At 46.4% G+C, this 25,179-nt stretch overlaps 1 protein-coding gene across 1 annotated transcript in view; it reads right to left on the bottom strand.

Moving 5' to 3' along the window:
- B9D2 (B9 domain containing 2) overlaps positions 1 to 20,080 on the bottom strand; it is a 79,676-nt gene extending 59,596 nt beyond the window's left edge. The window contains exon 1 of the mRNA XM_068132928.2: positions 19,776 to 20,080. Within this exon, the coding sequence (XP_067989029.1) occupies positions 19,776 to 19,840 (65 nt within the window). The 5' untranslated portion in view covers positions 19,841 to 20,080. The remainder of the gene's footprint in view (positions 1 to 19,775) is intronic.
- Positions 20,081 to 25,179: the final 5,099 nt, after the last annotated feature.

A 25,179-nucleotide genomic window follows, 5' to 3' on the forward strand; every position in this document is an offset into this window, starting at 1 on the left:
GCCAATCTCATCCCGCAAAGGAGCGGGATAGTTCCAGGACTGGAGACGGCCAGCTTAACAAGACAAGGGGATTAACCCCCCCCCCCCCCCTTGCTAACGGGAGTGCCGTGCTCTGAGATCCGCAACAATATCATCCGATCTTGATGAAACTTGGGTGGGAGGTTGATATCATGATCTAGTTGTGTCCTGCCTAGAGTGGGCGTATTGCGCCCATTGTGGGTGGAGCAACGCCCGAAAAAGATGTCTTTTTAGGGGGTAATCGAGTTCAAGCTACATATTCTCCGAGGGAGTTGGTGGAATCTGACAGGGGTTTCGGTATTTGGTTAGGCCAATGTCATGTGTCTAGCCCCGCGGAGCTCGATTTTTCATTTTCGCGTCAAGGTCACAAGGTCACGAAATTTAGAAAAGTCGATTTTTGATGGTTTTATTACATTGTTCGCTTCCTGATAGGGTGAAATGTCGTCCATGATCTTATATTATCACATACATCATGAAATACAAGTTTTCCAACAAATTTCAGAATCTTCGACCTTTGACCTTTGAAGGTCACAAAGGTCAAAGTTTCAAAGTTGTCGGAATCGAACCGAATTTCGGTATTGTGTAGCTAACTAACCTCATAACTGATTATACATTATTTTCTATCTCATTTCAAGGTCAGTAACCTTCCTTTTGACATTTCCGGGCCTGGCCTGTCCGGGCCTGTTGCGGTCATAGTCCGTTCTTTGTCATTGAATACCGCTCGCTCGTGAACCATCATCATCTCCTGACTTGTTTTATTTAATGTTATTGTGCACCGAATGCTTGCTGGTAGTGTGTGTAGTGTCATAAGGAACAAGAGGAAAAGATCACAGAGGCCATTTACATATATGGGATTTACCATTAATCCCTAACTAATTAACATAACCCCACCCCTCATCATGGGCACAATTATACACTTACACGACATTCGGTCGAACTGATTCCCTACTTATGGTACAAGGGGGTTCTTCTTCTTTATCACGACATTCAGAGCACACCATACTATACAATCCTACCTGGCCTACTATATTCCATTGCCTACCCCCCATAAACGTAACAATATCTATATCTGTATCTGTGCAGTGTCTGTCTTGCCACTGAACTACTCCCTCAAACTTTTATGAAATCGTACCAAACTTCTGGTATGCATCTACAGTATCTCTCCCGTGTGTATGTCCCAAGGGTATTGTTTTTGAAATTGTTAGAAAAAAAAAAATTCTTTTTTTTTTCAAGTTAAACCTTCAATTTCAATTGTTTATAAAATGTAATATCACGTATATTACAAATACATTTGTCCAAAATAATTGTTTGTATTATGATTTCTGTCATAATCTATACCCTTTCTGTCAAAGGTTTTGGAACGCGCTGTAGCCACTCAACTCAAACATCACCTCTCTGCCAATAACCTGTATGAAACATTCCAATCCGGATTCCGCTCCAACCACAGTACTGAAACTGCTCTCCTCAAAATCACCAACGACCTTCTCCTCTCCTCTGACGCTGGCAACCTCAACATTCTCATCCTCCTCGACCTCAGCGCCGCCTTTGACACCATCGATCACACCATCCTCCTCACCCGACTTGAAACCACCTTTAACATTACCGGCACTGCCCTCTCTTGGATTAAATCATACCTCTCTGACAGACGTCAGTTCATCTCCATCAATAACTGCAAATCCCCTACTGCTCCCCTCCCCCAAGGTGTCCCCCAAGGTTCAGTTCTTGGCCCCCTCCTCTTCATCCTTTACCTGTCCCCCCTCGGTCACTTAATCCGCCGTCATGGTCTCCAATTCCACTGCTTCGCCGATGACATCCAGCTTTTCATCTCCACCAAGTCCATCTCCACCGCCACCCACTCTATCCTGACAAACTGCATCACTGAAATAAAATCCTGGCTTCAAATCAACTTCCTCAAACTTAACTGTGATAAATCTGAAATAATCATCATTGGCCCAAAAACGCTCACCAAGTCCACCCATAACTTTGCCCTCAACATCGACGGTTTCCCAGTATCCACCTCCCCTCACATCCGGAATCTTGGCATCATCTTTGACCAAACCCTCTCCTTCGACAAATACACTAAACAGATCACAAAGACAGCCTTCTTTCACCTGAAAAACATCGCCCGTCTCCGTCCATCCCTCTCCTCCGTGGCTGCAGAAACCCTCATCCACGCCTTCATCACTTCCCGTCTGGACTACTGCAATAGCCTCCTTTATGGTTCACCCTCAACAATCACCAATAAACTCCAATACATTCAGAACTCCGCTGCCCGTCTACTCACCCATTCCCGGACCCGTGACCACATCACCCCCGTCCTTTACAAGCTTCACTGGCTCCCCATCTCCCAGAGAATCCAGTACAAAATCCTCCTCTTGACCTACAAAGCCCTCCATAACCTGGCCCCATCCTACCTGGCTGACCTCCTCTCCAGACACACTCCCACCCGCAACCTCCGCTCTGCTGGTACCAACCTCCTGACCCCCCCTCCCCCCATCCGGACCAAATTTAGATCCTGGGGAGACAGGGCCTTCTCCATCGCTGCTTCCACCCTCTGGAACTCGCTACCTCACACCATCAGAGACTCCTCCTCACTCACCACATTCAAAACATCACTCAAGACCCACCTGTTCAACACTGCATTCAACATTTAACCCACAGCATCTAACCCCTGACTATCTCCTCTCCTTCTCCCTCCTTTGTGCTTTGAATATTTCCCTATTGATTCTTCTTTTTTTGCAATTGTTTTTATGTTTTGCTATGCATTATGTTTTGCACTCTGTCAAAGCGTCTTTGGGCTTCCATAAAAGCGCTATATAAAATAAATGCATTATTATTATTATTATTATGATTGGTGTAAACCATGATAAAACAGCAACTCAGGTACAGTCATCGATCTATATATCTACATATCTGGGCAGTGTCTGTGTTGTCACTGATCTACTCCCTCAAACTTTTGTTTCCGTGGTTGTGAAGTGTTTTTAATAACGTGGCTGTGAGGTGTTTTGAATTACATGGTGCTGAGGTGTTTTGAATTACGTTGCGGTGAAGTGTTTTGAATTATGTGGCTGTGAGGTGTTTTCAATTATGTGGTGGTGAGGTGTTTTCAATTACGTGGAAGTGAGGTGTTTTCAGTTACGTGGAGGTGAGGTTTTTCAATTACGTGGTGGTGAGGTGTTTTGAATTATGTGGCTGTGAGGTATTTTAAATTACATGGTGGTGAGGTATTTTGAATTATGTGGTGGTAAAGTGTTTGTAATTGCATGGTGGTGAGGTGTTTTGAGTTACGTGGTGGTGAGGTGTTTTTCATTAAATGGTGGTGAGGTGTTTTTCATTACATGGCGGTGAGGTGTTTTGAATTTCGTGGTGATGCTGTGTTTTGAATTTTGTGGTGGTGAGGTATTTTGAATTATGTGGTGGTAAGGTGTTTGTAATTACGTGGTGGTGAGGTGTTTTGAGTTACGTGGTGGTGAGGTGTTTTCAATTACATGGTGGTGAGGTGTTTTTAATTTCGTGGTGGTGAGGTGTTTTGAATTAGATGGTGGTGAGGTGTTTAAATTATGTGGTGGTGAGGTGTTTGAATTACCTGGTGGTGAGGTGTTTTGAATTACATGGTGGTGAGGTGTTTTGAATTATGTGGTGGTGAGGTGTTTTTAATTTCATGGTGGTGAGGTGTTTTTAATTTCGTGGTGGTGAGGTGTTTATAATCACGTGGTGGTGAGGTGTTTTGAATTACATGGTGGTGAGGTGTTTTGAATTTTGTGGAAGTGAGGTGTTTTCAAAAATCCCTGGTGGTGAGGTGTTTTTCATGACGTGGTGGTGAGGTGTTTTGAATTTCATGATGGTGAGGTGTTTTTAATTACGTGGTGGTGAGGTGTTTTTAATTACGTGGTGGTGAGGTGTTTTTTATTTTGTGGTGGTGGTGTTTTGAATTGCGTGGTTGTGAGATGTTTTGAATTTCGTGGTGGTGAGGTGTTTTTAATCATGTGGTGGTTAGGTGTTTTGAATTACATGGTGGTGAGGTGTTTTGAATTACGTGGTGGTGAGGTGTTTTGAATTACATGGTGGTGAGGTGTTTTGAATTACATGGTGGTGAGGTGTTTTGAATTACATGGTGGTGAGGTGTTTTGAATTACATGGTGGTGAGGTGTTTTGAATTACATGGTGGTGAGGTGTTTTGAATTACATGGTGGTGACGTGTTTTTAACTACGTGGTGGTGAGGTGTTTTGAATTACGTTTTGGTGAGGTGTTTTGAATTACATGGTGGTGAGGTGTTTTGAATAACATGGTGATGAGGTGTTTTGAATTACGTGGTGGTGAGGTGTTTTGAATTACATGGTGGTGAGGTGTTTTGAATTACATGGTGGTGAGGTGTTTTGAATTACATGGTGGTGAGGTGTTTTTAACTATGTGGTGGTGAGGTGTTTTGAATTACGTTTTGGTGAGGTGTTTTTAATTACATGGTGGTGAAGTGTTTTTAATTACGTGGTGGTGAGGTGTTTTTAATTACTTGGTGGTGAGGTGTTTTTAATTATGTGGTGGTGAGGTGCAATGTCCCAAACATCCAGTCTGCAATTGCCCCTCCCGTATGTACAGTCATGTGAAAAAGTAAGTACACCCCATGTAAAGTTTTGACTTTTTCAACATATTTCAACATACAGCTATTTGATCTTCATTTCAACAATATTGATAGATAAAGGTGATATAACATAACAAATATCATGAAACATTCACATTTTGTAGTCCATTGTATAATTTAAATACACATAAATGCAAATTTCGCATGTGGAAAAAGTAAGTACACCCCTACATTTATCACTACTTCAAATACCTAAAAATAGAATCAGGTGCACCAGCTCAGGTGCAAATGATTAGAACATCGTTAGAGAGGATCTTGGAGGAACCAGTCTTATTTAAACCTCAGACATTTAGTTTGGCTTGCTCTTTATTGTTGAAGTGTGCGGCGTCACCATGCCTAGATCAAAAGAGCACTCTGAGGCCTTCAGAAAGAAGGTTATCGATGCCTATGATTCTGGGAAAGGATTTAAAAAGGTCTCCAAACAATTTGAAATCAATTATTCGACTGTCCGGGAGATCATCTACAAGTGGAGAAGATTCCAAACAACTGCCATCTTGTTCAGGCCAGGCCGCCCCAGCAAGTTTAGCCCGAGAGCAGACCGCAAGATGCTGAAAGAAGTCTCTAAGAACCCCAGAATGTCATCATGGGACCTACAGGTAGCTGTTGCCACTGTTGATGTCAAAGTGCACGAGTCTACCATTACAAAGAGGCTGCACAAATTTGATCTACATGGGAGGTGTGCCAGGAGGAAACCTTTGTTGTCCAGAAAGAACATCAGGGCAAGACTAAAGTTTGCCAATGAACACCGAGGCAAAGACCAGCACTTCTGGAACAATGTGCTCTGGACAGATGAGTCAAAGGTAGCGCTGTTTGGCCACAGTACCAGAAGACATGTTTGGCGAAAACCAAAGACAGCATTTGACCACAAGAACCTGATACCAACTGTAAAGCATGGTGGTGCATATTATGGTTTGGGGGCAGCTTTGCTGCATCAGGGCCTGGCCAGCTCACCATCATAGAATCCACTATGAATTCTTCATTGTACCAGAGGGTGCTTGAGGATAATGTGACGCAATCTGTCAGAAAGTTGAAGCTCAACCGAGGGTGGACCTTGCAACATGACGATGACCCTTAACATACCAGTAAATCCACCAAGGAATGGCTGAAAAGAAAGAAATGGAGGGTTCTGGAATGGCCAAGTCAAAGCCCGGATCTAAATCCCATCGAGATGTTGTGGGGGGATTTGAAACGAGCTGTGCATGCAAGAAACCCCTCAAACATCGCACAGCTGAAAGAATTCTGCATGGAGGAGTGGGCAAAAATTTCTCCCAGTCGATGTTATTGACTGGTAGACTGTTATAAGAAACGCCTACTTGAGGTTGTTTCTGCCAAAGGGGGCAATACCACCTATTCGAGCCAAGGGTGTACTTACTTTTTCCACATGCGAAATTTCCAATTATGTTTATTTAAATTATACATTGGACTACAAAATGTAAATATTTCATGATATTTGTTATGTTATATCACCTTTATCGATCAATATTGTTGAAATGAAGATCAAATAGCTGTATGTTGAAATATGTTGAAAAAGTTAAAACTTTACATGGGGTGTACTTACTTTTTCACGTGACTGTATGTGCTAAGGAGTTCTTTTTTTTAAATTGTTTTTTTTTCAACCAAAAATCTTCAACCTAAATTTCTTATAAAAATGTAATATCACAAACACTACAAATAAATTTGTGCAAAATAATTGTTCGTATTATGATTGGTGTAAACCATGACAACACAGCAACTCAGGTACCTTCATTATCCTCAGGTAAAACAAGCCCGTTCCTCTGTAACGACGAGAGGCAAGGCAAGCTATTATGTATATATATATATATATTGTAAATGAAATATCCAAAAGATCTTAGGGTCCAGCGTTCAAACCCCTGTTTTATGGGTATATAGCACCAGGTGGGTCGACTCAGCTTGTCATCCTTCTGAGGTTTGCAAAATTAGTACCAGGTGACTGGGAAGAATGGGCCATTGGAGTGTCCTGCGTTTGAGTGGCGACACATCCAAGATTGTGCCCTCTAGCCAATGAAAAACTGCTTCTGCAGCCCTGAGCGTCACAATGAATGAGGAGCTCTTCTTCTGTTTGTTGAAAAAATAAAAAGCTGCCGTTTCTATTTGGAATATTGGCAATACATAATTCCGAGAATATTTTGAACGCTCCCCATACACGTCGTGAATAAATTCTCTGTTGTGAGTGTAAACAAATGCTCAGGGAGAGAAGAATGGCGACATTAGAAAAACAAGAAAGAGCAATCAGAGATTGCAGACCCTCGCCAGGATGTGTTTTTAGTGGTTTTTAAGGCTTTTGTGTTAAAACAAATATGGCGGCCGAACCACGTGTCGATGGCATCATCATTATTATTTTTCTCCAATTTATCCCTCGATGACACTCAAGAAATTTCATCTTGATCGGATGAAGTTTTGTACTTGTCGAATTATGACGTCATAATGGAGGCACCTATGACATCATCATTAACATATTTTATTCCACATGGAGAGTTCTTTTCAATGAGCCATGTCTCAGTTTTTTACATGCAGCACTTTCAGAGATATAGAGGTGCAAAGTTTTTCGGTTTTTCCAAGATGGCGGCCAAACCACGTGACATATGACGTCATAAAAAATTCTCCACTAATTTATCCCTAGACGACACTCAAGAAATTTCATCTTGATCGGATGACGTTTTGTACACGTCGAATTATGACGTCATAATGGAATGATGACATCATCATTAACATATTTTATTCCCCATGGAGAGTTCTTTACAATGAGCCATGTCTCAATTTTTTCTATTCAGCGCTTTCGGAGATATAGAGGTGCAACGTTTTTTTGTTTTTAATTCATGTCATAATTATCATTACTAGGGCGTGCCCGTACGTGGGTGCAAAAAAACATGCGTGCAAACAACAACAACAAAAAAAAACTTTGAAACCACGTGGCAGTAACGACCACAGAACCCCCCCCCCCCCCCTCTATTTACATGAAATGGTTTGGTTCATTCGCAAAGCCAAAGCGAACGGCTTGCGAGTACGGTGACCATACCTTGGGAACCACTTGTCCGATTAATTTCAAACCTTGAAAAGGCACATCCTCGGGTCCCCAGCAATATACCTGGCAAGTTTCAAGTATATCGGACCCGTGGTTGTCGAGAAACAGCGGTCACAGACAAACACACACACATACACACAGAGATTACTGGAATTATAGATAGACTAGGGCATGCCCGTACTATATATAAGCTAGGACGTGCCCGTACGTGGGTGCCCGTTCCTTGCCAAAAAAAAAAAAAAAAAAAATTTGTGTAGGGGTGTGTGTGTGTAAACATCCTAGGGCGTGCCCGTACGTGGGTGCAAAAAAACATGCGTGCAAACAACAACAACAAAAAAAAACTTTGAAACCACGTGGCAGTAACGACCACAGAACCCCCCCCCCCCTCTATTTACATGAATGGTTTGGTCCATTCGCAACGACCACAGAACCCCCCCCCCCTCTATTTACATGAAATGGTTTGGTCCAAAGCGAACGGCTTGCGGTGTTTGGTAAAGAAATCGCCATAGCTCGGTAAGTACTTGTCCGATTAATATGAAACCTTGAAAAGGCACATCCTCGGGTCCCCAGCAATATACCTGGCAAGTTTCAAGTATATCGGACCCGTGGTTGTCGAGAAACAGCGGTCACAGACAAACATACTGTTACAGGCACGACTTTGATGTTAAGGTGGGCCGAGCGGAATGGCCGTCGTGTCCGCACAAATTACCCGATTGTACTCGAACGTCGACGAAGCCGCGCTACGCTGGCTCAATAGGAAAGAGAAGACACCCGGCTGGGTTATAATGACACAATACGACACCAGGGGTTCAGTTCTCAAGACCTCCGGAGGAGGTTATATTCGTGCGGAAGGTCAGATTACAGGGACGAGAGGTACATCATAGGAAGACAGGCACTTAGACACAACCTTATATTATTCCCGACAGACCACAGAGAAACAGGACAAAAACTGACTCACACGGGGATTGATGACAAGGAAAGCGGGTATTCGATGGCCAGCACAAGGTGCACCTTGTGCTCAGGGACAGGATGGCGCGGCCCAACAGATGCAGGAGGTCTCTCAGCGCTCGAGGTGGCGTCTTGTCGTCTCAAGCTGGGGGCGCATCTCACGTCACGTCCGGCAAGCGGCTGCGTATATCCGGCGGGGAGTGACACGCCCTCGGCTCGTTAGCTCCGCCTCGTGGAATCGGCACGTTGCTTCTCATTGGGTGCGTGCGGGGGGGGGGTTACTGGCTCCGCCCCTGACGAGGAGCTGACAGCCAGCCCCTTCGGGGTAACCCCGTGGAGCGCATGGTCTGGAGCTAATCGAGCCGGTGTGAGGACGCATCCTCCCCCGCTCCGCCGCCATCTCCTCTGTTGTTGTTGTAATTGTTGTTGTAGTTGTTGTTATTGTTGTTGTTTGGGGAAGAAGATGGGAGGAGGTATGGGAAAGGTCCTAAACTCACTACTGGTGCCATATAATCACATTCTGGTGCAACGAAGAGTCATAATTAATGGAAACGAGGCCTTAACTGACATAGATTAAGAATAACTAGGAAGATGTCCGAAAGTTGTCTACGTGTGGTGCGGTGGACCTGGGCACGACATTTAATGGGGGAATAAGGGGAAGGTCGGCTCTACTGATTGTTATTTACATGCAATGGGACTAGGGAATGGGGGACTGGGGAAAGTTGGGGAGTATTGGAGAAAATAGGGGAATATTTACAAGCGGATATGGAGGCCAAATTCCATATTCGCAACATTGCACCCTTCTCTACCCTCGGGGCGTCCCGACCCGATAAATTTTTACCTACTTTAGTGTGGCACGCAATGTAGTTCCCTCTACTATTAACTCTACCCTGAGTGCGACAGTTTTACAGATATTCACAAATGAGTAAATATGTCCCCCTGCGACGTTGCACCCTTCTCCTCACAGAAACACACCCACAGGATAACCGAATCCGGAAAGAATTCTCAAACTAAACATACAGCCGGTAGGGAGCATTATTTACAAGACTATGCTGCTATTTACACTACGATCCAGGACCTGTTTTTGGAGGAACACATGCAGATGTTATGCATAGAGAGAGCGCGCTTGCCAGCATCGATACACCAACCCACGAGTGCTCTGTGGCCGACGGCCTTTAATAACGTGCAGAGCACCCTTCCCGAGCATCAAAAGCACCACCCCACCACCAATCGGTGCAGTCACCATTGTTCATTGGAATAAAAATAAATGCGACAACCCCTAACCCTGCAGGTGTCTCTTGCTCTTCTTGTGGTGCACTTGGTGTCAACTAAAAGTGGTTCACCTGTATGGCATAGGTGCCACGTTGACCCATAGGTCCATCCCCGGGTGGTGCTTGGCCGCAAACGAACTGCGGTCCATTGCGGGTGGCCACAAACATTGCGGTCCATATGGTGTACCGATCCAGGCAGCGAACAGCGAAAGTGCAGGCCCACAACTGCGCAGCCAGCACCTCTCTCTCCTCTCTCTCTACCCCAAAGCCAGATCCTCGGAGGTGGGAGACAAAAGAAGAAACAAGTGAGTAAGGTGGTAAGGGCGCAAAAGTGCACGCAATATAAGGTAATGCACACTGGGGGCACATGGGAACCAGGTGAGACAGGTACGTTCCTATCGTACGCCCCCCCCCCCCCCCCCACCAGGTAACCTACATGGCCCCTCCCTTACCCCTTACTGTATCCACAAAACACAACACTACCCATAAACATCTACTTTACAAATCAACAAACATCCCTACTGTCTTCCCCGTTCCTCCCATAAACCAAATTCGTCTTCTCTCCCTCCTAACCAATCAAATTTGCCATTTTCAACTCTCATCAAAATTTGCCATCTCCAACTCAACATCATAATTTGCCATTACCAATTCATCATCAGTCCCTCCTAGGGAGGGAGAGATGGAATCACCCCAATGTCTCATCCACGTCGTGATGCGTCTCACAAATCCACACAGCGATTCATCTCCTGCAACAAAACAAAGAAAACACAGGTGTGGAGTCATCATCATCACCACAGGTAAGTGGCTGCGTATGGTGCGACAGGTTCATCAATCCTAACTATCTCCTAAATGACTTTAACAACTTTACACTACCCGGGGTCTCTCTCCGGCCAAACCATTGGCCCTCTTACACTATGGGTTCTAAAAACCAATTCCCATTGGCCAAACTGTGGTGCTCTTCAATTTGGGGTCTCACTCCCCCGATTCATCTCCCGGTGCCCTCGCACAATTTCTGGGCTGCGGCGTGTACCTCTCCCAGTGGGTCTACCCACCTGCACACCTCCACCACTGCAGTTGCCTCCGAGCTTACCTGCTCCTTGCCCTAACCTAACTACCTGGGGAAGGCCCTCTGGCACTCTCCCCACTCGGTGCCCTCTCTGGCACTGGGCTACCCGGGTCCATCCTCCGGATCCTCGGGCCCCATCCACAACTCTACCGGCTCCCAGAGCCCACCTGCGGCCTCACCTGGCCGACATCCTCACAGTGGTGGAGTGCCCAACCAACTACACACACTAACAGGCTACACGCCCAGCCATTTCCACAACACTAATGCACCCATTCACAACACCATTCTGCAACCGCACCACAAATGCCAATATCCAACCACAATTTACCTGCACCCTCTACCTAACACTTACACTACCCGCCCCGGGTACTCGTGAAAGGGGTCCACTCTTCCCCCATCCACACCTTCGCACCATGCACACCACTCCGTACCACTCACTCCAACTCTCTCCACACACCTGTACCTGCACACCTGTGCTCTCACACCTGGTGCCACCTGCACCCTTCTCTCCCCAAGCGCATTCGCGCTGATCCACACACTCACTACTCATACACTGCTCCACACACCTGTCCAATTGCACACCTGTGCAATCACACCTGTTCCATCCTCACACACACGGCATCATCTCAGCTAACTACTCCCTTCTGAAACTTGCGCTTCCCAGTCGTCCCTTTAAACTATTGCGCTCCCACGTCATTATCATCCACACTAATCTACCTGCGTCCCCACTACAGGTATCAGTCACTAACTAAACTTAACGTTACCTAATGTCAATCCTCGCTAGATCCCTACACACCATATCCTAACCCACCCGGGCTAGTTTTCACTGCCATACACCCCATAAACTATTGCTCCTTTGCCCCCCACATGGGAAGGATGGTGGATTTGCCATCCCACCACATCGGGGGTCTCTCACTACCAATTTTGCACATCAAATTTCAACAAATTAAAAATTTGCCAATCACTGCCCATCATCTGCCAATCACTACTGCCAATCCTTGGCCAATCATCAAATTTTGTTTTTCTCTAATTTTGGGTCCAAAACACTAACCTCATCACCCAGTCTACTCACTAATACCTCTCGGTGCGCCAATCCCTGTCCAAAGCCCGGCTTCGTAAAGCCAAGCAATGGATGCTGGTTGTTTTGTGCCAGCGGCTGGATACGTCCGGCACTCGGTGCAGGGACGGGGGCTTACCCGTGCCGAGATCCCACACACCACCTCGGCGTGGAGCCATCCAATGCCCCGATCTAGACCTGCCGGCACGTCTCACCAAAAAGTGGTCGCCATGACGACCCTTTCTATTGGGCTGCCAGCTCCGCCTAGTGGAGCCTGGACGCGGCCGTTCAAAGCGAGGCCCGGCACGCACCGAGGGCCTGCTTCGGCTATAAGTCGTTCTAAACTCTATCCCGTCTAACGTCGATGCTTCACCTGGACGCTTACACCCCGCAGCCCGTTCCTTGCTCACACATCCAGCCGTGCCCATGCTCCTCGTACCTTTCCTTACACACCCAGGTACACTCATTCCACTCACAGCCTTGGTCACACACCTGACCACCGAACACTTTGGCACACATTCGTTGCTCGCACACCTCACCAATACACCGCTTCGCGCCCCCTCCTCGGTCACCTCCTCTGTGACAATCACAGGTGTGCTCTCATTCGCACACCCAACCACGTGCCTCACCACCAACTCCAGCGTGCATTCCCACTCACGCTCTACCATTCCAGGTGTGCATCCTTCCATCCCAGGTGTACATCCTCGCTCACCTGTCACAACTAACTCACGCTCCATGTCACTCTCACTACTTTCACCTCCATTCCTGACAGCGCACTCACCCTTACTCTTGACAGCGCACTCTTTCCTCGTGCACCTGCCCGTCACACACCTTTCTCGCGCACACTCTCCCGTTACACCCTCTGTAACCCTCACCACAGGTGGACACTCTTCCTTACTTCTGACAGCGCACTCTTTCCTCATGCACCTGTCCGTCACACACCTTTCTCGCGCACACTCTCCCGTTACACCCTCTGTAACACTCACCACAGGTGGACACTCTTCCTTACTTCTGACAGCGCACTCTTTCCTCATGCACCTGTCCGTCACACACCTTTCTCGCGCACACTCTTGCGCACACTCTCCCGTCACACCCTCTGTAACACTCACCACCCCGCGCTTCCATGTGCTCCCTCGCACACACGCTACGACCGACTCACTCTCGCCAGCACCCTCACTCCTTGGCACGCACTTTTTCCTCACACACCCCAGAGTCGGACTTTCTCGCACACCTCCTCTTTCGCACACCAGACCTGTCGCACACTTCACCAACGGCCTCTCACGAACACCCGGGTCTATCTCGACCCCCAAGCTTATTAAATCCCCTGGCGCATCATACGCACGACCATATTGGTCACCACTTACACCGGGTCCTCTTCCTCTTCGCTTCTCCTCCATCACCTGCGAATCCCTCATCCGGTTAATGAGCACATCATCACGATCCGAACACAGACTTTGGACCAATTCTTTTACTTCCTCCTTTATCTCTTTCTTATCCTCTCTCCGTCGCTTCTTAATTTCGCTCACCCCTTCTTCCACTTCTTCTAATTTTTGCTTCATCTCCTTCATCTCTTCGTGCGCCCCTTTAAGTTCTTCCTCTAACTCCACTTTATTTTTTTCTATGTGCTCCCGCACCTCCCGCTCTTTAACCTCCATTACCTCTACCACCTTGTCCATTTTCCTCGTCAGGTCCTCATGTACCGTCTGGCACTCTTTTTTAATTACCCCTACGTCCTTTTTCATCTCCTTCTGTGTCGATTTTAAACCCTCTATTACCGCTGTGTTCTTCTTTACCTGGTCCCCCAACTCCTTTTGTCCCACTGTCAGTTGTTCTACTCCCAGCGTCAACTCCTCTATACCACCTTGCAATTTTACAGTCCCCTTTCTCACCTCTTTCTCCATGCGCTCCTTACAGTGCCTCACCTCCTCGCGCACTCCTCCGACCTCCTCACTCACTCCTCTTCTGATCTCCTCTCCCATCACTTGCATCTCCTGCCCAGATGCCACCCTCATCTGCTCCATTTCCTCCCTGTGAGCATCCAGTTTGGTTTCTACCCCCATTCTGACCCCCTCTATCTGCTGCTCCATTTGTTTAACTTCCCTTTCCGCTTGGTCCCTCATGTCCCTCAATTTGCCTTCCATACTGTTTTCTAACCCCTCTAACCCTTTTTGCATCCCTTCCATTTGATTCTCTTGAGCGGCCATTCTGTTTTCTACCCCCGTTAACCCATGTTTCACTCCCTCTATCTGATTCTCTTGAGCGGCCATTCTGTTTTCTACCCCCGTTAACCCATTCTTTACTTCTTTTATCCCGTTGTCTAACTCCTCAAAATTATTGTCTAACTTCCCAATTTTCTTGTCTAACTCCTCAAAATTATTGTCTAACTTCTCAATTTTCTTGTCTAACTCCTCAAAATTATTGTCTAACTTCTCACTGGTACCCCTCGCTTCGTCCCTCATTACCCCCATTTGGCCCTCCAATCGCTCACCCTGAGCATCCATCCGGTTCCCCAACCGCTCACCCAATCGCTCATTATTAGCCCTCGTTTCCTCCCTCATTTTCTCGCTATTCTGGGCCATAAGGGCCTTCATTTGTATGAAAAAAAGGCCCCAATCCATCGGGGGCGCTGCCACGGTCGCTGGCGCGGTGATCAGCGAGGCGCCATTTTGCGCGCCCGCTTCTTCGTGCGTGACGGCGCTATTTTGCGAACCTGCCGCCCTCACTGCTTCGCTCTCCTCCTGTCCCTCATTTTGGTCCTGGATCGACCCTACCTCACTCTCCCCTACCGGACCCCAGCCGTCTTGATCCGCCATAGCGCGACTTGCAAAATTCGAGTTTCGTAAAACAAACAAATTTCGGCCGCTCCAAATTTTGACCAAATTTTTTTTTTTCCTCTATTCGTTTTTTTTTTTTTTTCAAAATTTGGTCGGGCCTCGAATCTCACTCCCGACACCAATTGTTACAGGCACGACTTTGATGTTAAGGTGGGCCGAGCGGAATGGCCGTCGTGTCCGCACAAATTACCCGATTGTACTCGAACGTCGACGAAGCCGCGCTACGCTGGCTCAATAGGAAAGAGAAGACACCCGGCTGGGTTATAATGACACAATACGACACCAGGGGTTCAGTTCTCAAGACCTCCGGAGGAGGTTATATTCGTGCGGAAGGTCAGATTACAGGGACGAGAGGTACATCATAGGAAGACAGGCACTTAGACACAACCTTATATTATTCCCGACAGACCACAGAGAAACAGGACAAAAACTGACTCACACGGGGATTGATGACAAGGAAAGCGGGTATTCGATGGCCAGCACAAGGTGCACCTTGTGCTCAGGGACAGGATGGCGCGGCCCAACAGATGCAGGAGGTCTCTCAGCGCTCGAGGTGGCGTCTTGTCGTCTCAAGCTGGGGGCGCATCTCACGTCACGTCCGGCAAGCGGCTGCGTATATCCGGCGGGGAGTGACACGCCCTCGGCTCGTTAGCTCCGCCTCGTGGAATCGGCACGTTGCTTCTCATTGGGTGCGTGCGGGGGGGGGGTTACTGGCTCCGCCCCTGACGAGGAGCTGACAGCCAGCCCCTTCGGGGTAACCCCGTGGAGCGCATGGTCTGGAGCTAATCGAGCCGGTGTGAGGACGCATCCTCCCCCGCTCCGCCGCCATCTCCTCTGTTGTTGTTGTAATTGTTGTTGTAGTTGTTGTTATTGTTGTTGTTTGGGGAAGAAGATGGGAGGAGGTATGGGAAAGGTCCTAAACTCACTACTGGTGCCATATAATCACATTCTGGTGCAACGAAGAGTCATAATTAATGGAAACGAGGCCTTAACTGACATAGATTAAGAATAACTAGGAAGATGTCCGAAAGTTGTCTACGTGTGGTGCGGTGGACCTGGGCACGACATTTAATGGGGGAATAAGGGGAAGGTCGGCTCTACTGATTGTTATTTACATGCAATGGGACTAGGGAATGGGGGACTGGGGAAAGTTGGGGAGTATTGGAGAAAATAGGGGAATATTTACAAGCGGATATGGAGGCCAAATTCCATATTCGCAACAATACAAACACACATACACACATACACACATACACACAGAGATTAATGGAATTATAGATAGACTAGGGCATGCCCGTACTATATATAAGCTAGGACGTGCCCGTACGTGGGTGCCCGTTCCTTGCCAAAAAAAAAAAAAAAAAAACATTTGTGTAGGGGTGTGTGTGTGTAAACATCCTAGGGCGTGCCCGTACGTGGGTGCAAAAAAACATGCGTGCAAACAACAACAACAAAAAAAAACTTTGAAACCACGTGGCAGTAACGACCACAGAACCCCCCCCCCTCTATTTACATGAATGGTTTGGTCCATTCGCAACGACCACAGAACCCCCCCTCTATTTACATGCAATGGTTTGGTCCATTCGCAACGCCAAAGCGAACGGCGAACGGCTAAATCGCCATAGCTCGGTAAGTACTTGTCCGATTAATTTCAAACCTTGAAAAGGCACATCCTCGGGTCCCCAGCAATATACCTGGCAAGTTTAAAGTATATCGGACCCGTGGTTGTCGAGAAACAGCGGTCACAGACAAACATACAAACACACATACACACATACACACATACACACATACACACAGAGATTAATGGAATTATAGATAGATAACGTCATAATTATCATTTAAAATTTTTACAGGTGGAGTTGCACCTATGGTGGAAATTTCCTGTCAATCGGACCAACGGTTGCCGAGAAAATCACATTTATTCTGTGCGGACAAACAGACAAACAGACAAACAGACAGACAGGCAGACAGACAAACAATCAGACAAACAGACCCAAATGCAATACCCTCTCCTCCTGCGAGGGTAATAACAAAAAGGAATCGAGGGAAAATATATGATAGATTGCAAAAGCCTGAAGGGATGGGAGATTGAGAGGCGTGCTTTAATATGGAAAACGTGTTGAGGAAATGAATAGGCAATTTATATACCGATTCACAGGTGTATTTTGGCCTTGTTTCTTACCCCCATTCGCCTGCGGGCACGCATGACCCTCGTCGGGGGTCTCTCTGGTTTTTATTTATTTATTTTCCTTTTCTCGCCTTCTCAGGTATGGCTGCGCGCACGCTTAGCTCCACAAGGTGGTCACGCGTCAAACTTGCTTATTTATTTTTTCCATTTTTCGAATGAGGACTCGTGACAGGTATGTAATTCTGTGTCCTTAACCAATTTCAGCCTGCCCGCTCTCCGCTCGGGCCTTACCTCTAAATTTCATTTCATTATTTTATTATTGTGATGCAAATGCCACGTGTTTGCCATTGCTGCACACAGGGCAGGTAATGTGGACGGTTCAAAATAGTCTTGGAACAAGATACTCAACATTAGGCCAAGAAACACCAATGTTTTTATTTGCCAATAAATACATTGATGTATAATTACGAAGGAAAAATATTTCTTAGCTAATTATATATACATATGTATTGAACAAGACCAAAATTCGAACAGCGGACTAGCCGGGCTTGTTTTATACTCTCGTTTAAGAGGATAGTATGACCTAGATGGGGATACCTGTTATAGTGTAGCAGCATAGCAAACCTGTTGTGCATTTTGTGATACAAGCACCAAATTTGGCACAAATGTACATTAATATGTTGCGAACATTTTCAGATATTGGGCCACTTGAAATTCCGTAATTTTTTTTTTCAAATTTTTTCAAATTTCGTAATTTCAAATTTTTCGGGTGACACCGTCACAATTTCGGTCTTCGAGGCCGGCCGATATAGTGGGGCGGCTTAGCCCAAATATTCAAAAGAATTGTGCATTTTGTGATACAAGCACCAAATTTGGCACAAATGTACATTAATATGTTGCGAACATTGTGTGGTCAGCAATGAAGACGAGAGTCTGAATTACATGTATGCAAAAGACCTTGTGAACCAGTGAAGCAAATACACGGGTAAGCATGAATTAAATCTAGGGCATGATATAATTTCCATGATGTTTACCTCTACACTCAATGGTGGAAGGAGGTAATGTTTTGATCCCAGCTTGTCTGTATGTCTGTTTGTCTGTTAGTCCACAAAATTCCAGACAAAGCTTGTAGTAGTGGTAGTTGTAGTGGTAGTGGTGATAACAGAAATTGTTATATAGAACTGAACTTATATTATTATTATATGCAGAAAATAACTTCATTTCTATATGCCCTGCAGTGGACAGGTTAATTGGTTTATGCACTGAAGGGGTCACCCTGGTGTGCACTGCTGTGTTCTGCCTCACTGAGTTGTTCAGGTATGATGTACTCAGCACAAGCTTCCGGTCGGCCCGGAGGTGGGGGTGCGGGGCCTGTCACGGAACGTCAAAACAAACGGCCTGCCGGGGCCGCCCAAAAGTCGGGCGTGAGGGGCGCGTCCACTAATGGAACGCCTCTCGCTTCCCAGATCGAGGGCCACGTGGTCAGGAGAACCTCGTCCCTTCCGGTCACACTTTGCCTATCGGCCGGCCTCGAAGACCGAAATTGTGACGGTGTCACCCGAAAAATTTGAAATTACGAAATTTGAAAAAATTTGAAAAAAAAAATTACGGAATTTCAAGTGGCCCAATATCTGAAAATGTTCGCAACATATTAATGTACATTTGTGCCAAATTTGGTGCTTGTATCACAAAATGCACAATTCTTTTGAATATTTGGGCTAAGCCGCCCCACTATTAGCAAATAATGTAAGTATTAAATTATTTTGAAGTACTCTTAAGTCTCCAAGCTGTCCATTACCATGGAAATGAAGAGATTGCATTGAGACACTGGTTTATTCTATATGTTTCAAGTCAACAATGAATCAACCATACACCGCTTCAATCCAGTAACTTTGCAGTCACGACAAAGGGATTACAGTGTTACGATTATATTTACTATATTGTTATTAACGTTATTATTATTGTTATTATTATTATGAAAAACTATACTACTGTATTAAGAAACCTGGCTTAATTTGTCCGAAGCGGCCTGAAGGTGGGGCATTAAGGCATGAAGCCTAAGGCCTATATGTACTGTGTCGTTGGAAGATCCGTAACGTCTATGCTTTCGATATTTGATGGTCATTTTAACAATCGGTTTGTTTGTGTTTCACACTGAATGAAAAACGTAAAGGTAGAGCATGGCGATTGTGATATATGACAGGTTCGACGAAACGTTCGGCCTGAACTGCATATAGATCAAAATGGCGTTGTGTGGAGTACGCCATCATACGCCGTAATGACATCACAGACGTAATTACATCACATCACCTCTGTCATGTGACCAGATCCTCAGCTCTGATTGGTGTACTTTTGTGAGGAACCTACATACATACACGCATACACATACAGACAGACAAACACTGTTCTGGAGTCAAGACAGCTTTGCCCTACGGGCTACGCCACCATAGAAATAATCAACTCTGGATCTATTTCTCCGAGGCCATTTTCAACTCCACACTTATCGTCCTTGTAAATACTATTGCAAAAACGATTAGCATCAGTTTACAAAGTGTGTAAGCGTTAAAGTTTTTCCAATCTAAGTTTATCAGGTATACTTTAGTTGTTTGCTGGTTGCTTTTGAAAAGTGAAACTCGTACATCTGGGGTGGATTCTAAATACGTACAGAGGGATAGACAGACAGACCCATAACCAACCTGTGCAAATGTGAACCCAAAGTATTTATTCATATTTTAACTTTCACTTAAATTCCACACCTACGTCTCACCCCAGAAGGTGAACTCGACTACGCAGGGAGGCAAAGCAGAGGAGGCTGTCGTAGGGGGCGACCATCGTGCCAGACCCGCGGTGCGGTGGGAACGCTCGTTACGGCCCGGGCAATGGCGTCCTCATGTCTCCACGTCCTAATCCGTCTTCATTGGGCCCCGCGCACCGCTAATGCGCGCGTGATGAGGCAGAAAGCTGCGCAATGGACAGCTAGGTGATGAGAATGGCTCATTAGGGATATATTCGAACACCGCCTTGCCTTTCACATAACCTTTGTTTAATCAGTCGGCCGCGGGTTGCCATGACTTTGCGCCAAGGTATACACCGGGCAGTGTTCACTTTAATTCCTCCCTTTTACTGACTCTGTGCATGCCACCACGCATGGCTTGGTTCTTCCTCTTCATTGAACAAAACCAATTCTCCTTCCTTCTTCAACCGATATTCTTTTTTGCTTTGATGTGATGTGATCATCTTCGCTGGGGTTTTAGGGTCGCTCCATTCCCAATTGGGGTTCAAGGGTTGCATCTCGGCAGGGTTCCCGGGACAAAGGGAGAAAGAGAAAAAAAAAGGGGAAATAAAGTCTAGAAAAAAACGGAAAAAGGGGGGGGGGGGGAGGGAAAGAAAAGGGGAAAATAAGGGGAAAGAAAGAAAGCGAGAAGCCCCCACAAACTGGGGTTTTCGACTTTATACACCTTTTTTTTTTTTTTTTTTTTTATATACAAGATCGAGGCTCGTGAAAGAGCTAACATTAATCACACAAAAAGTCAAACCGACACACAAAACACAAAAAATAAAGGGAGCGGCAGACAAGATGGGGGGAGAGGGGGAAGGACACAAACACAACATTTGAGAGCAGGGACATCGGGAGGACTTGGGGGGGAGGTGGGAGAGGTATAAAACATATTAACACTGCAAGGACTCTGGGGTGAATTAGCGGGGGAAGAAAAGATCAAGGTTTTGGATGGGGGAAGATAAGAGATGGTGGTGAACAGCTGTTTTAAAGAAATGAAGGGAGGACTGGGATTGAAGGGAGTGGGGGAGTTTGTTCCAGAGGCGGGATAAAAGGGGAATGAAAGAGTGAAGGTGAGCAGAGAGCCTAGATTTTGGCAGTTTAACCATAAGAGGGTTGCAGGCAGATCTTGTGCGACCTGTAGGAATATTTGCGGGACAGAGCCCAGAGAGAGCTGGGGGGGTAAGGCCAGAGAGGAGTCGGTAGAAGACGGAAAGACCACCAACCTGCCTGCGGTGAGTGAGTGAGAGGCCCTTGGAGTTAGCTTCATCGCGGGACATTCCAATGATTCTGAATGCTTTGGTTTCAACAGCGTGAAGGCGAGCTAGGTGTGAGGCAGGAGCACCAGCCCAGAGGGGAGAGCAGTATTCCATTGAGCTGCGGATGAAAGCCTTGTATGTGGTGAGGAGCTCAGGTGTGCCAAGGAAGGAATTCGCACGACGGAGGATGCCCAGTCGGCGACTGGCTTTGGAGGCCAGATTTGAAATGTGGTTTTCCCAGGAAAGATCATGGCAGATAGTGAGACCCAAAAGCTTGAGTGACAGAACTTCTTGGGGAGGATTTTTCAGAAAGTGGATGGGAGGGTTGTCCAGTCGGTCTTTTCGGAGAGACATCGTAAGAGTGTGAGATTTGTCAGGATTGAAAGACATGTTCCACTTGTTTGCCCAGTCTGTGATTTTGTCAAGGTCTGCAGAGAGTGAGGAGGCTGCAGACTGCCGATCTGAGGGATGAAGAATGGAGCGACAGAGAGTAGAGTCGTCAGCAAAGAGATAGAGAGGATTTTCAAGAGAGTCAGAGAGATCATTGATGAAGACCAGAAAAAGCACAGGGCCCAGAACACTGCCTTGGGGAACTCCAGCCTGAACAGGAGGAGGAGATGAGAGAAACCCATTCAGGGCCACACGTTGACTATGACTAGAGAGGAAGTCCGCCAGCCATGCGTGGAGATTTCCATGGATACCGAAAGAGGAGAGTTTGGTGAGCAGAGCGGGGTGCCAGACCATATCGAAGGCATGTGGTATGTCAAGGGAGACTGCTCTAATTTCCTGTTTGGCATTGAGGACCTCCATCCATTGTTGAGAAAGCAGAAGCAACATGTCCAGAGTGGAGTGTCCAGGTCTGAAACCAAATTGATGATCAGAGATCAAGCCATTGGAGAAGAGGAAAGATTCCATATCTGAAGCAATGATGGATCCCATGACTTTGCTGATAATTGGGAGAAGGCTGATTGGTCTGTAGTTGCTGGGATCTGTTTTTGCACCTTTTTTGTGCAAAGCGGTGATGTTGGCAGATTTCCAAGCAGATGGAAGATGACCTTGAGCAAAAGAGAGGGTGAAGAGAACAGAGAGAGGGAGTGAAAGAGTGGAAGAACATGATTTTAGGACCCGTGGGCTGATGCCGTCAGGTCCAGTTGCAGAATCAGAGTCGAGGGTTGACACAAACTTTTCCACCTTGTCAGGAGGAAAGGACACAGAGTCCAGGAGCAGCTGGGTACGACTGGGTACGGTGGGTACAGAGAGGGATGGGTTTGGGACACAAGATTTAGAGGCAAACACAGAGTTGAGGCATTCAGCTTTTTCACGTGCGGAGTCAGCCATGTGGCCATTTGAGGTGAGGGAGGGGATGGAGGGGGAACAAACACCAGAAACAGATTTGACCAGACGCCACCAGGATTTGGAAGAGGGAGACAGATAAGAGAGTTCGGGCCTGAGAACGGAGAGATATTGTTTCCTGGCTCTCCTGAGGGTGGACACACACTTGTTTCGGGCTTTGTGAAAGGAAATGAGATTTCCTTTCGTTGGATTTGTTTTCCAGGAGCCGAAAGCAAGTTGTTTCTGGGCAATAGCCTCACCACAAGATTCTGTGTACCATGGACGGGAGGAAGGGTATGACAACTGAAGACGAGATGGGATAAATCTGTGCATGAGAGAGAGCAATTTGCTTTGGAAGAATTCCCAGGATGAGTTGATGTCAGAGGCAGTAGAGATGGGAGACCAGTCCAGATGATTGATGGCTGCTTGAAGACCGTGCCAGTTGGCCTGAGTGAAATGCCAGACTCGTCGACGCTGAGGAGGCTCTCTGAGAATGGTCAGAGAGATGTCCACTTTAACAAGCACATGATCAGAAGAGCCGATTGGAGCAGAAGAAGAGCAGCAGACATTTTCAGGGAAGTTAGTCATAACCAAGTCCAGAAGAGAAGATGCTCCGTTGACTGAGATCCGGGTTGGGAAATTGACAGATTGTGTCAGACCCAGTGAGTCACAGAAGTCCTTTGCTGAGGAGCCATGGCTGGTGAGAGAGGTACCCACCCCCAGCCAACTGGCATGGTGACAGTTGAAATCACCACATATGAGGAAGAGAGAGTTGGGATGGGTAGATAGAAGTTGGTCCATATTATCAGACAGCAAGATGTAGATGGAGTCATCACTGTTTGGTGGACGGTACAACACACATGTGAACAAAAGGTGGGAGCGAAGGGGAAGCCGTAGCCAAAGGTATTCCTGGGGGTGAGGTGGAGAGAGGGCAGTGCAGGGCGAGTGAGGAAGAGAGTTTTTTTTATAAAGATAGCAACCCCACCTCCAGGACGAGGCTCAGGTCTATCATACCGGAGGAGGGAGTAACCTGGGAAAGATACCAAGGAATCAGAGACATCATGAAGGAGGAAAGTTTCTGTTAAGCAGATCACGTCTGGTTTGTCAGAAGCAACCTGTATGGAGAGATCAGTTAAGTTTGAGCGAAGGCCCCGGATGTTTGAGGTCCACACTGTTAAGGAAGAGGAAGGGGGAGCATCGGATACAGAACAGGGGGGGGGGGGGGAGCGGTAGGGTAAGATGTGGAAGAGGAGGAAGAGGTAGGGAGAGCTGTTGAAGGTGTGTCAGAGATTACAGAATAGCTTGGAGAAAGGGAAGAATGGGGCGGACAAAAGGTTTGATGGTGATTGGGTGAGGCGCAGTGAGGTGTTATTTGAGGAGGGGGAAGAGTGAGGCAGAAGGTTGAGGGAGATGAAGGTGAAAGTTGGAAGGGGGAAGAAGCGGGGAGGACGCTTTGAGGAGGAGGGGTGAGAGGGGAGTCTAGGAGGGGAGGAGTGAGGGAGAGTCTCGGAGGGGAGGGGTGTGGGGGGAGTTTAGGAGGGAAGGGGCAGGGGGGGAGATTTGAAAGGGATGGGTGATGAGGAAGATTTGGGGGGGAGGGGCAAGGGGGAAGATTTGAAAGAGATGGGTGATGGGGAAGATTTGGAGGGAAGGGGTGATGGGGAAGATTTGGAGGGGAGGGGTGAGATTGGATTTTGAAGAGTGTACGATTAATGGGAAACGAACATTTATTGCAAAATGAGTTTCTTGAGACATTCGAGTCAAAAATAAATACATTTGAGGACGCTGAAGGATGGGTGGAGTGCTGGAGAGTTTAGGGAATGAATGAAAGATGCACTGTAAGAGATGGAATTTTTTTTTGGAATGAATAGATTTGGTGAGCAAGTCGAAAGCATTCTTTTAGAGAAGAAGAAGAAAAAGGTGTTATAGAATATGACAAAATAAAGTTCTTCAGGGGACAGATGAAACATTTTTTAACAACGTGATCACGTGATCACTAACAACGTGGTCGAAGAACGAACGAACAAATAAGAACGAATAAACGAATAAGAACAGAAGGAAATTTTTTTTTTTTGGTTTTTTTTGAGACTTTAAAACAAGGAAGTATGGGGTGAAAAGACCGTGAAAAACAGAGACCGAAAGTAATTGCAGCGCGATCGAAGAACCGCTGAGACAAAAACAAAAGCCTCAAGCCAAGGGCTGACACGGTAGCCTACTCGTACTACACTTGCGTAACCGGACAAAGAATGGGACTGGTCCACCACAATTGAGAAATAAGCCAAATAATAACACCTTGGGGAAACCTGGAAAAAAAAATCCAATTTTATTTTTGAAAAGTATTTTGCGGAAAACCTAAGTAGGGATCCCCTGAGTAGTAGGGAACTGCCCTGAATTTTGATATACATAATTTGCTGTCGATTTGCGGGCGCAAGGGTCTCGGAGTAGTTACTGGACAAACAATGGGACTGGTCTGCCACAATGGAGAAATAACCCAAATAATAACACCTTGGAGGAACCTGAAAAAAAAAAATATATATATTCCCAAATTTATTTTGGATAAATATTTTGCGGAAAACCTAAGTATGGATCCCCTGAGTATACCCTGAATTTTTATATAAATAATTTGCTGTCGATTGGTGCAAGGGTCTCGGAGTAGTTACCGGACAAAGAATGTGAGTGGTCCGCCACAATGGAGAAATAACCCAAATAATAACACCGATGAGAAATCTGAAAAAAAAAAAATCCCAAATTTGTTTGGATAAATATTTTGCGGAAAACATAATTATGGATCCCCTGAGTATACC

Source organism: Myxine glutinosa, chromosome 12 (genome assembly GCF_964187855.1).
Source record: "Myxine glutinosa chromosome 12, kmMyxGlut1.1, whole genome shotgun sequence".
Classification (NCBI taxonomy): domain Eukaryota; kingdom Metazoa; phylum Chordata; class Myxini; order Myxiniformes; family Myxinidae; genus Myxine; species Myxine glutinosa.